This window comes from Bombina bombina, chromosome 1 (genome assembly GCF_027579735.1).
Source record: "Bombina bombina isolate aBomBom1 chromosome 1, aBomBom1.pri, whole genome shotgun sequence".
Classification (NCBI taxonomy): Eukaryota; Metazoa; Chordata; class Amphibia; order Anura; family Bombinatoridae; genus Bombina; species Bombina bombina.
The window spans coordinates 1,047,015,591-1,047,028,115 of NC_069499.1; the positions used below are offsets into that span (position 1 = coordinate 1,047,015,591).

General features: G+C 38.7%; 1 protein-coding gene across 1 annotated transcript in view; it reads right to left on the reverse strand.

The window, feature by feature from the left end:
* The window catches only part of LOC128666802 (tumor necrosis factor receptor superfamily member 5), a 72,549-nt gene that overhangs the window by 26,657 nt on the left and 33,367 nt on the right, over nucleotides 1-12,525 (reverse strand). The window contains exons 3-4 of the mRNA XM_053721633.1: nucleotides 12,386-12,511; nucleotides 12,140-12,286 (exon numbers count right to left, since the gene is read on the reverse strand). Coding sequence (XP_053577608.1) covers nucleotides 12,140-12,286; nucleotides 12,386-12,511 — 273 coding nt within the window. The remainder of the gene's footprint in view (nucleotides 1-12,139; nucleotides 12,287-12,385; nucleotides 12,512-12,525) is intronic.

A 12,525-nucleotide genomic window follows, 5' to 3' on the forward strand; every position in this document is an offset into this window, starting at 1 on the left:
TACTTACATTATCGATATGTACCCCTAATCTGCTGCCCCTAACACCGCCGACCCCTATATTATATTTATTAACCCCTAATCTGCCCCCCACAACGTCGCCTCCACCTGCCTACACTTATTAACCCCTAATCTGCCGAGCGGACCGCACCGCTATTATAATAAAGTTATTAACCCCTAATCCACCTCACTAACCCTATAATAAATAGTATTAACCCCTAATCTGCCCTCCCTAACATCGCCGACACCTAACTTCAAACATTAACCCCTAATCTGCCGACTGGAGCTCACCGCTATTCTAATAAATGTATTAACCCCTAAAGCTAAGTCTAACCCTAACACTAACACCCCCCTAAGTTAAATATAATTTAAATCTAACGAAATTAATTAACTCTTATTAAATAAATTATTCCTATTTAAAGCTAAATACTTACCTGTAAAATAAATCCTAATATAGCTACAATATAAATTATAATTATATTATAGCTATTTTAGGATTTATATTTATTTTACAGGTAACTTTGTATTTATTTTAAACAGGTACAATAGCTATTAAATAGTTAAGAACTATTTAATAGCTAAAATAGTTAAAATAATTACAAATTTACCTGTAAAATAAATTCTAACCTAAGTTACAATTAAACCTAACACTACACTATCAATAAATTAAATAAAATACCTACAATTACACCTAACATTACACTATCAATAAATGAATTAAATACAATATCTACAAATAAATACAATTAAATAAACTAACTAAAGTACAAAAAATAAAAAAAGAACTAAGTTACAAAAAATAAAAAAATATTTACAAACATAAGAAAAATATTACAACAATTTTAAACTAATTACACCTACTCTAAGCCCCCTAATAAAATAACAAAGCCCACCAAAATAAAAAATGCCCTACCCTATTCTAAATTACAAAAGTTCAAAGATGGCGTCCCTCGAATTCCGATTGGCTGATAGGATTCTATCAGCCAATCGGAATTAAGGTAGGAAAATTCTGATTGGCTGATGGAATCAGCCAATCAGAATCAAGTTCAATCCAATTGGCTGATCCGATCAGCCAATCAGATTGAGCTCGCATTCTATTGGCTGTTCCGATCAGCCAATAGAATGCGAGCTCAATCTGATTGGCTGATCGGATCGGCCAATTGGATTGAACTTGATTCTGATTGGCTGATTCCATCAGCCAATCAGAATTTTCCTACCTTAATTCCGATTGGCTGATAGAATCCTATCAGCCAATCGGAATTCGAGGGATGCCATCTTGGATGACGTCCCTTAAAGGAGCCTTCATTCGTCGGTAGTCCATCGGGCCAGCAGGATGTTCCGCGTCGGAGGTCTACAAGATGGATCCGGAAGAAAGAAGATTGAAGATGCCGTTGATAGAAGACTTCAGCCGGATCATGGACCTCTTCAGCTCCTGCTTGGATGATGACTTCAGCCGGATCATGGACATCTTCAGCCCCCTACTTGGGCTTGGATCAGGACATCGGAGGAGCTCTTCTGGATCGATCGGTGAACCTGGTATGGTGAAGATAAGGTAGGAAGATCTTCAGGGGCTTAGTGTTAGGTTTATTTAAGGGGGTTTGGGTTAGATTAGGGGTATGTGGGTGGTGGGTTGTAATGTTGGGGGGGGGGTATTGTATGTGTTTTTTTACAGGAAAAAGAGCTGAATTTCTTGGGGCATGCCCCGCAAAGGGCCCTGTTCAGGGCTGGTAAGGTAAAAGAGCTTTGAACTTTTGTAATTTAGAATAGGGTAGGGCATTTTTTATTTTGGGGGGCTTTGTTATTTTATTAGGGGGCTTAGAGTAGGTGTAATTAGTTTAAAATTGTTGTAATATTTTTCTTATCTTTGTAAATATTTTTTTAGTTTTTGTAACTTAGTTCTTTTTTATTTTTTGTACTTTAGTTAGTTTATTTAATTGTATTTATTTGTAGATATTGTATTTAATTCATTTATTGATACTGTAGTGTTAGGTGTAATTGTAGGTATTTTATTTTATTTCGTTAGATTTAAATTATATTTAACTTAGGGGGGTGTTAGTGTTAGGGTTAGACTTAGCTTTAGGGGTTAATAATTTTATTAGAATAGCGGTGAGCTCCAGTCGGCAGATTAGGGGTTAATGTTTGAAGTTAGGTATCGGCGATGTTAGGGAGGGCAGATTAGGGGTTAATACTATTTATTATAGGGTTAGTGAGGCGGATTAGGGGTTAATAACTTTATTATAATAGTGGTGCGGTCCGCTCGGCAGATTAGGGGTTAATAAGTGTAGGCAGGTGGAGGCGATGTTGTGGGGGGCAGGTTAGGGGTTAATAAATATAATACAGGGGTCGGCGGTGTTAGGGGCAGCAGATTAGGGGTACATAGCTATAATGTAGCTGGCGGCGGCATGCGGACGGCAGATTAGGGGTTAATAAGTGTAGGTAGCTGGCGGCGACGTTGTGGGGGCAGATTAGGGGTTAATAAATATAATATAGGGGTCGGCGGTGTTAGGGGCAGCAGATTAGGGGTACATAAGGATAACGTAGGTGGCGGTCGGCAGATTATGGTTTAAAAAAATTTAATCGAGTGTCGGCGATGTGGGGGGACCTCGGTTTAGGGGTACATAGGTAGTTTATGGGTGTTAGTGTACTTTAGAGCACAGTAGTTAAGAGCTTTATAAACCGGCGTTAGCCCAGAAAGCTCTTAACTACTGACTTTTTTCTGCGGCTGGAGTTTTGTCGTTAGAATTCTAACGTTCACTTCAGACACAACTCTAAATACCGGAGTTAGGAAGATCCCATTGAAAAGATAGGATACGCAATTGACATAAGGGGATCTGCGGTATGGAAAAGTCGCGGCTGAAAAGTGAGCGTTAGACCCTTTTTTGACTGACTCCAAATACCGGCGGTAGCCTAAAACCAGCGTTAGGAGCCTCTAACGCTGGTTTTCACGGCTACCGCCAAACTCCAAATCTAGGCCATATACTTTACACGTTACATAACACATATGCGATTGCCCGTGGATATATTTCTCCTTAGGTGGTTGCCTCCCTCTTTGGGAGACGGATTAAAAAAAAAAAGAAAAAAAAGTTTATTGTTATCAGTTAATAGTTCATTCAAATGTTCATTTGTTATATATGGATTATGATTTCTTACTGTGTAACTATTTTTTAAATGTGAGATACCTCATTTGTTTCTGTGTGCATCTAGTTTTACATACCCCTTCTGTTAGACAGGCATCTACCTCCCGGCACAGCTTAACTACTTGTCACTGTCTAAATATAAGAGCATCCCTTCCTCTCCCTCCCTTTCTCTCCACAAAGTCCCTACCTTTACCCTACCTCTTCTTCCTATATTCTCTCCTTTTCCCTCTCCCCCCTCCTTCTCCTGTCCTCTCCGATCACATCTAACCTTCTCCCAATACCTTTGCATCAAAATATCTCTAATTTAAATCACTCTCTCCATTTAGTCGGTTGTGGAGATACTTCCCCAGCACTATTTCTGTTTAACTTTTCACCCTAGTTCAGGTCTTTCTTACGGACCATTTAGAAGAATTATTCTTATACAGTATTTTCTTGCTCCTGGTGAGACTTTTTTTTTTTTTCTTTCTGTTTTTCTCTCACTATAAATCCCCTTTTCCTTTACCCCTTACTTCACATTCAAACTCTAACCCTTTTTTTTTTTCCTCTTTCCCCTCTCTCCATCATGCCTAACAATTATAGCAGATTCCAAGAACACTCTCTCAAGATAACAACTATAAATGCCAAAGGACTTAACAATCCGGGCAAAAGGTCTATCGCACTTAGAGAATTAAACAAATTAAAAAGCCAAATTATACTGTTACAGGAAACCCACTTTCAGAAGGGAAAGGAACCACATTGGTCACCTAAGCACTTTACGACTTCCCTCTTTGCCTCAGGACCAAATAAGAAGAGAGGAGTGGGTAATCTCATTCATAAGTCCCTACCCTTACAAACAAATTACATTTATAAAGATCCAGAGGGTCGTTTTATCCTCTTGGTAGGTACTAAATGTGTATGCCCCCAACCAGGCTCGGAACAAATTTTTCAAAAAAATTTCAAATCTTTTACTAGATCATGCTAGAGGAGTGATTTTTCTGGTCAGGATTTCAATATCCTGCTAGACCCAGGTATAGATTCCTCAAGAGGAACAACTAACGTCCCAAAATCTGTCTTGAAAACAGTAAAGAACTCTCTGACTAGCCTTGACCTTCATGATTCATGGAGAGCGTTACATGCAACTGAAAAAGATTACACGTTTTACTCCCCTCCACATAATTGCTATACGCGAATTGATTATATAATGACAGACTCCAACAGTCTTTCCCTCATTAGCCAATGCGATATAGGAAGTATCACTTGGTCAGACCACGCGCCAGTAACTTGCTCCATACAATGGCCAGATTTACCAATTACTAACAAAACCTGGAGAATGGATGACACACTACTAGATAATCCTCTCATCCTGAAGGAGACAGAGGAGGCTTTAACCGAATACTTTCTAATTAATGAAAACACAACCTCATTTCCAGCTGTGGTCCGAGGCCTTTTCATTAAACATAGTGCGAGACTGGCTAGGCAGGCTAAGATGCAACACACAAGCCTTCTAGACAGAATCAATACATTAGAAAGGGCTCATAAACAAGACCTAGCCAATTAAGTTCTTAGGGCAGACTTGCTTGCTGCTAGATCGGAATTAAAGCAATTCCTCACAAAAGTGCAACAACGTAACACTCTTTATCTTAATCAGTACTATTACGAAGGGGGCAATAAACCCGGGAAAATTCTGGCGAGATCTCTACGTAGGAAGCAGTTATCGACATATATCCACACTATAAAGGCTGGAGACGGCACCTCCGTGTCTAGTAGTAAACTTATAGCTTCCACATTTAGAGATTATTACAAGTCTTTGTATAATATAGATGAACTGACTACCAGGGCAAGTACACACACTGAGTCAGATGTCCTCAAAGGACACATAGACAATTACTTTAAGGACATAGATCTCCCTTCTTTGGAGGAGAAGGCAAAATCACACTTAGCATCTCCTATTACAGTTGAAGAATTGCACTCAGCCATTCAAGACATGCCCTCTGGCAAAAGCCCTGGCCCAGATGGTCTCACCACCAGATACTATAAATTGCTCAGTAAAACGCTATTTCCCCACCTAGTGAGGCTTTTTAATATTTTGAGAGATACCCCCACACTGTCCGATTCACTCTTAGAAGCACACATCACTGTCATCCCGAAACCTGGGAAACCAGCCTCGTGTCCTGAGAACTTTAGGCCTATCTCTCTTATTAACAATGACATGAAACTACTGGCCAAGGTTCTCGCCAACAGACTAAATAAATACTTACCAACCCTAATTGCCACGGACCAGTTAGGTTTTATACCAGGGCGAGAAGCCCGTGACAATACCATTAAAGTTTTGCAACTAATAAACCACGCTAAAGTCAAACACCCCCTTTGTATTATTGGCAACAGACACGGAGAAGGCCTTCAACAGAGTTCGCTGGTCCTTCCTGCGTAGGACTATGATGGAAATGGGCATCCCATCGCCCTTCCTAAACATGTCCATGGCCTTATATTCCTCTCCAAATGCAAAAATTAGGATTAACGGTATTCTCTCGAAGTCATTCAACATTAATAATGGAACCAGACAGGGCTGTCCATTATCCCCACTACTCTTCACTATGGCTATGGAGGTTCTTGCCCAAAAAGTTAGAAAAAAACAAGGAAATAACGGGAATGGTGGTGGGAGAAGTTGAATACAAGCAAGCCCTTTATGCGGACGATGCGCTATTTTCACTGACAAATGCTGAGACATCTATCCCGCTCTTCTAGAGGAAATGGGAAGATATAGCAAGGTTTCAAACTTCCAATTAAAAATTTCAAAATTTGAACTTCTCAACATTAATGTTAGTCCTACCCAAATACAGCATTTATGCAATAAATTTAATATTCCTATTGCCCAACATAAATTAAAGTACTTAGGGATTTATTTAGCCCCCTCTGCCCAGGATTTATACAAGTTCAACTACCTCAACATAAAAAACGAGATAATCAGAGATTTATCCTCATGGAAAAACAAAAAACTTTCGTGGCTTGGTAGGATTGGAGTTTTAAAGATGAATGTTATTATTATTATTATCATCAGTTATTTGTAGAGTGCCAACAGATTCCGCAGCGCTATAAACAAAGGGGGAGTACAACAAAACAATTATAGGGTAGAGGGGCCTGCCAAGAGTTGCACTGTTGTAGTCAGCTCTTAAGAAGGTGATCTACAAACAGCTGGACTTTTAGGCTTACATGCTAAGAGGGTTCAGGGGATTGCAGTGGAGGAGAGGAACTGGTATTAGGAAAGGTTAGCGTAGGTTGTATGCGTCCCTGAACAGTAGAGTCTTTAGGGAGCACTTGAAGCTTTTAAAACTAGAAGAGAGTCTTGTGGAGCGAGGCAGAGAGTTCCACAAGATGGGAGCCAGTCTGGAGAAGTCCTGTAAACGGGAGTGTGATGAGGTGACAAGAGAGGAGGAGAGTAGGAGGTCATGAGCAGAGCGAAGGGGACGGGAGGGAGAGTATCTGGAGACAAGGTCTGAGATGTAGGGGGGGAGCAGTGCAGTTGAGGGCTTTGTATGTAAGAGTGAGAGTTTTGTGTTTGATCCTAGAGGCAAGAGGAAGCCAGTGAAGGGATTGGCAGAGAGGCGCAGCAGATGAAGAGCGACGTGTTTGGGTTTGAAGAAAGATTAGAGATAAGAGTAGAAAAGTAGTGTTGCTTGTGGAGATTAAGGGCAGAGTAGTAGGCATTCAAGATGAATTTGTAATGAAGAAAATCAGCTGAACTCCGTGATTTTCTCCAATGCCGTTCAGCAGTACGGGAACATCTGCGTAGGTACCGTGTCAGAGGAGTATGCCAGGGCTGGGGATGAGTGTGTGATTTCCTAGCAGTGGTAAGAGGGGCGAGATTGTCAAGGACGGATATAAGGGTGGAATTGTAGTGGCAGATAGATTGTTCAGGGCAGGAAAAGGAGGAGAAGGATGAGAGGAGCGGTTGAAGGGAATTAGCAAGTTGTTGCTGATCTAAAGACCTAATGCTTCTGTGAAGTTTGGTGTGAGGAGTAGAAGGTGGGAGAGTTGTAGGAAGGGATGATATGTTGCAGGTAAGGAGATGGTGGTCAGAAAGAGGAAAAGGGGAGTTTGAGAGAGTGCATCGATAGCAAAAGATCAGGTAAAGGGAGTGACCGTCTTTGTGAGTGGGAGAATCAGTCCATTGTGACAGACCGAAAGAGGAAGTGAGTTGCAGAAGTTGTTTAGCAGATGAGGCAGTGGGATTGTTAAGGGGGATGTTGAAGTCGCCAAGAATGAGGGCAGGGGCAGGGAGTTCTCCCTCGCATCTTGTATTTGTTCAAAACACTACCTATATCACTCCCTGAAGGGTATATACCCCAAATACAAAGGGCTTTTGAACAATTTATATGGGACAGTGCTAGACCTAGAATCCCAAGAAAAACCATGTATTTACCTAGAGATAGTGGTGGGTTGGGGGTTCCATGTTTACAATCTTACAAACACGCAGTAACACTGCAACATATAGTAGAATGGGCACATAACTCTGATGATAAGGCCTGGATTCATATAGACAGGCACATCTTCTTATGGCAACAGTGGCTTGGAGCCCTCGTCAAAAGAGACCCAAACTAACTAATTGCTATCATGTCAGGAATACTCTTAGAATGGGACAAAATCTTGTCTACTAATACGCACATTTCCTCAGTATTTGCCCCACTTACACCTATCCTGGAACATACTGATCTCCCATACTCTCGGTTGGGCTTCACCTCACTTCATCCATATAGCCTTAGGACAGGTTCCATACAATTTACTTCAGTTGAGGGTAGATTGAAGACACAGTTGGAGATGGGAGAGGCACACGGGGGAATTTTCTATTCGTGGCTACACTACCATCAACTGATTCACTTTATTTCCCACCACAAACAGAGGATTTTGGTAGGAGGCTCACGCCCTTTGAATCGCTATGCATTTTACCTACTGCTCCTACACACCTCATTTCTAAACTTTACAAAATAGTATCTGGTGGTGACACAATAAATCTTCCCTCATATACGCACTCATGGAAAAAAGATTTGGGTTGTGAGATAGACGAAGACGCTTGGTTTCTGGCCTTTCGATTGATTAAAAAATCCTCAGTAATCGGCAACAATTCAAGAAATACATATAAAACTTCTGTACAGGTGGTACTTAACCCCTACATAAAATCTTTCCTGTACTCAATAATGCATGTTGGAGAGGATGCGGGGAAGAGGGTGCTCTCCTTCACGTTTGGTGGTCATGCTCCAGTTTGAGGGGTTTTTGGTCAACCATACTACTTGAGATATCTGAAATCCTGGGATCAGAGATTTGTCACAATCCAAACACAATTCTATTTCTTGACCTCCCCAAAATAATTGGGATGGGTAAACAGCCATTATTATTAATCATGCTTACTGCAGCGAAAAAACTCATACCAAAACATTGGAAAACTCAAATAATCCCCTCCAAGGATGAGTGGAGAGTGTCGGTCTCTGACCTCCTCTCTCTTGAGAGATATCACTATTTAAAAACGCATACACTAGAAGTACATGAGATGATGCTGGCACTCTGGCTAAAAATAGTTTAACTTTAGAACCCTCACTCTGTTTAAACTATTTCTTCAAAGTAAATAGGTGGAGAGAGGGTTAAGTGTGTGTGTTTTTTTTTTTGTTTGTTTGTTTTTTTCCCCCCTCTTCTCTGCTCTCTCAAACTTCCACTATCTTCTTTTCTTTCTCTTCTTCGTCTATTATGAAAATTTCTTCAAAAGGCTGAAATTATCCTCGTTAAATGCATGAAAAATGTAAAACACATTGAGCTTCATGAGAATTTCCTCCACTGTTTTTGTCACTGGTTTAATGTTTATAATTGCTCATGTATTCTTAAGTATTATTGGAATGATTCACTCAGATTGCTCAAGTATAAATATGGTGAACTGCGACTTTCAACTTCATAATTCAATGTTCAAAGTTACATCATATGTTCTTTAAATGTTTGCCTAATAATGCTACCTTGTTTTCATTCTCAATATCTTAATAAAGATTTAAAATATAAAAAAAGAGCTGATTACTTTGGGGCTATGCCCCGCAAAAGGCCCTTTTAAGGGCTATTGGTAGTTTAGTTTAGGCTAGGGGTTTTTTTTTATTTTGGGGGGGCTTTTTTATTTTAATAGGGCTATTAGATTAGGTGTAATTAGTTTAAATATCTGTAATTGTATTTAATTTAGTAAATGTATTTAATTATAGTATAGTGTTAGGTGTTATTGTAACTTAGGTTAGGTTTTATTTTACAGGTACTTTTGTATTTATTTTAGCTAGGTAGTTATTAATTAGTTAATAACTATTCTACCTAGTTAAAATAAATACAAACTTGCCTGTAAAATAAAATAAACCCTAAGATAGCTACAATGTAACTATTAGTTATATTGTAACTAGCTTAGGGTTTATTTTATAGGTAAGTATTTAGTTTTAAATAGGAATAATTTAGTTAATGATAGGAATATTTATTTAGATTTATTTAAATTATATTTAAGTTAGGGGGTGTTAGGTTTAGGGTTAGATTTAGTTTTAGGGGTTAATAACTTTAATATAGTGGTGGCGACGTTGGTGGCGGCAGATTAGGGGTTAATAATATAATGTAGGTGTCGGCGACATTGGGGAAGGCAGATTATGGGTTAATAGATATAATGTAGGTGTCGGCGATGTTGGGGGCAGTAGATTAGGGGTTCATAAATATAAATGTAGGTGGCGGCGGTGTCCAGAGCGGCAGATTAGGGGTTAAAAATTTTATTATAGTGTTTGCGATGCGGGAGGGCCTCGGTTTAGGGTTTAATAGGTAGTTTATGGGTGTTAGTGTACTTTTTAACGCTGCTTTTTTACCCTAATGCACAACTCGTAATCTAGCCGTTAGATTTTTTTATTTTATGTAATGTTAGCGTTTATTATTTTTTGTAATGTTAGTTTTTTTTATTTTAAATCATAGTTTTAGGATTTTATAATTTTGTAATGTTAGGTTTTTTATTTTTTGTTTCTTTCATTTATTTAAAATAATAATGTTAGTTTAATTTATAGCTTAAACTTTGTTTTTTTAAATTTCACAGGTAAGTTTTTATTTTAAGATAGTTGTAAAGTTTAATTTAAAGTTAGGGGGTGTTAGGTTCAGGGGTTTATAGTTTAGTTTAGTGTGTTGTGATGTGATGTGAGGCCGGCGGTTTAGGGGTTAATAGGATTAGTTTATTAGTAGCGATGTGGGGGGCCGGCGGTTTAGGGGTTACTAGATTTATTTAGTGTTGGCGATGTGGGTGGGCGGTGGTTTAGGGGTTGATAAGTTTAATATAGTATTTGCAATGCAGGAGGGTGGTGGTTTAGGGGTTAATAGTTGATGGGTGTTAGTGTACTTTGTAACATTTTAGTTATGAGTTTTGTGGAACATTTTTGTTTCGCAAAATCCATAACTACTGGTCTCAGATAACGGAATGAATCACGGTGGTATAGACCATAACACTAGCGTTATAGCCTGCCCAAACAACTTGTAATATGGCGCTATGAAAAATCCTGCATTCAAACATAATTTTTTGGTGCGGAATGGATCATTACGTTACAGTTAGTTTTTGCAGAATAGTTTAGATAAAGGTTTATCTGCCAGTTCTTTGAAAGGACAAATCTCTGCCCTTACTTTATTATTTCATAGGAAGATTGCTAACCTTCCTGATGTTCATTGTTTTGTTCAGACTTAATCTGGATTAAACCTGTAATTAGGCCTATTTCTCCTTCTTGAAGTATTAAAAGTTTTACAGGTTGATCCTTTTGAGCCTATGCATAAATTGGACATTGTTTTGCGGACTTTGTTTAAATTTTTCCTCACACAACATTAATAGGGAAATTATTGTTCCCTCCTTGTGGCCTGATCCAAAAAAATGCTGCTGAAAGATCTTTACATTCTTTGGATGTTGTTAGAGCATTGAAACATTATGTTGCTACTACAAAGGATTTCAGACAAACGTCTAGTATGTTTGTTCTTTTTTCTGGTCCTAAGAAATACACAGTAAACATTACAATTGAATAAAAATAAAAAATAAATCACGTTTAAATGTATTTGAGAAGAAATCTCTCCAAAGTGTAAAAATATATAAATATTGTGGTGGCGAGATCTGCACTCTCACTTCACAATAGAACAGCAGCCAGGGTGAAGGTACAGCTACATCATATAAACCAAAAAAGGGCCGCACTCTCTGGAATTAAAGATAATGCAGTTTATTCAGTGACATTTTGGTGACTGTCTCCCTTTCCTCAGACCCATCTAAACACAGCAATTAACAGTTTATGAGCTATAAAAGTTTGCTTAATTGATGTGTTTAGATGGGTCTAAGGAAGGGGAGACAGTCCTCGAAATGTCACAGAATAAACTGGTATCCCCATCTTTAAAGGGACACTGAACCCATATTTTGTCTTTCGTGATTCAGATAGAGCATGCAATTTTAAGCAACTTTCTAATTTACTCCTATTATCAATTTTTCTTCATTCTCATGCTATCTTTATTTGAAAAAGAAGGCATATAAGCTTTTTTTTTTCAGAACTCTGGAAAGCTTTTTTTTTTTTATTGGTGGATGAATTTATCCACAAATCAGCAAGGATAACCCAGGTTGTTGACTAAAAATGGGCCGGCATCTAAACTTACATTTCAAATAAAGATACCAAGAGAATGAAGAAAAGTTGATAATAGGAGTAAATTAGAAAGTTGCTTAAAATGTCATGCTCTATCTGAATAACGAAAGAAAAAATTTGGGTTCAGTGTCCCTTTAATTCCAGAGAGTGCAGCCCTTTTTTGGTTTGCATGGGTGTGTGATATATATACACACACACACACACACACACAAATACATAAGGATACAGAAAGGACCCCATGGAGAAATGGGGAAAACTTACATTGTTTAATTCCATAATAATAATAATAATAATAATAATAATGACTTAAAAACGTATTTCTCACTACCGAGAAGATTTAGAAAGATTTTTGTCATATAATCTTGGACAGCTTCTCACCAGTTTGTACAACGCCATATCCTGGACCACAAACAGAGTTCAGTACACAGGTCTCACATGACTGGCTGGAACAGTGTCGGCCTGTCTGACAACTGCACGCTACATTACTTTCTGTAGTTCCTTCCTTTACTGTCATCTTGCCTGCATCTGATGAGAGAGACATTAACAAAAAAAGAGAGAGTCATAAGACTAGAACTCTTGGCTTCCAGAGAGGACTGAATATAAGAGATTTAGGAAAAGTCATACTCTGGTCACAGTAATCATGTTGATGACAGGAGGTCTCCCTGTTCCATGAACTTTGGAACTCTCCAGATTTGCAGGGTAAACAGATGGTTTCATTGCCGCCAGTGCACTCTACAGACATATAATATCCTATAAAAAGAGGA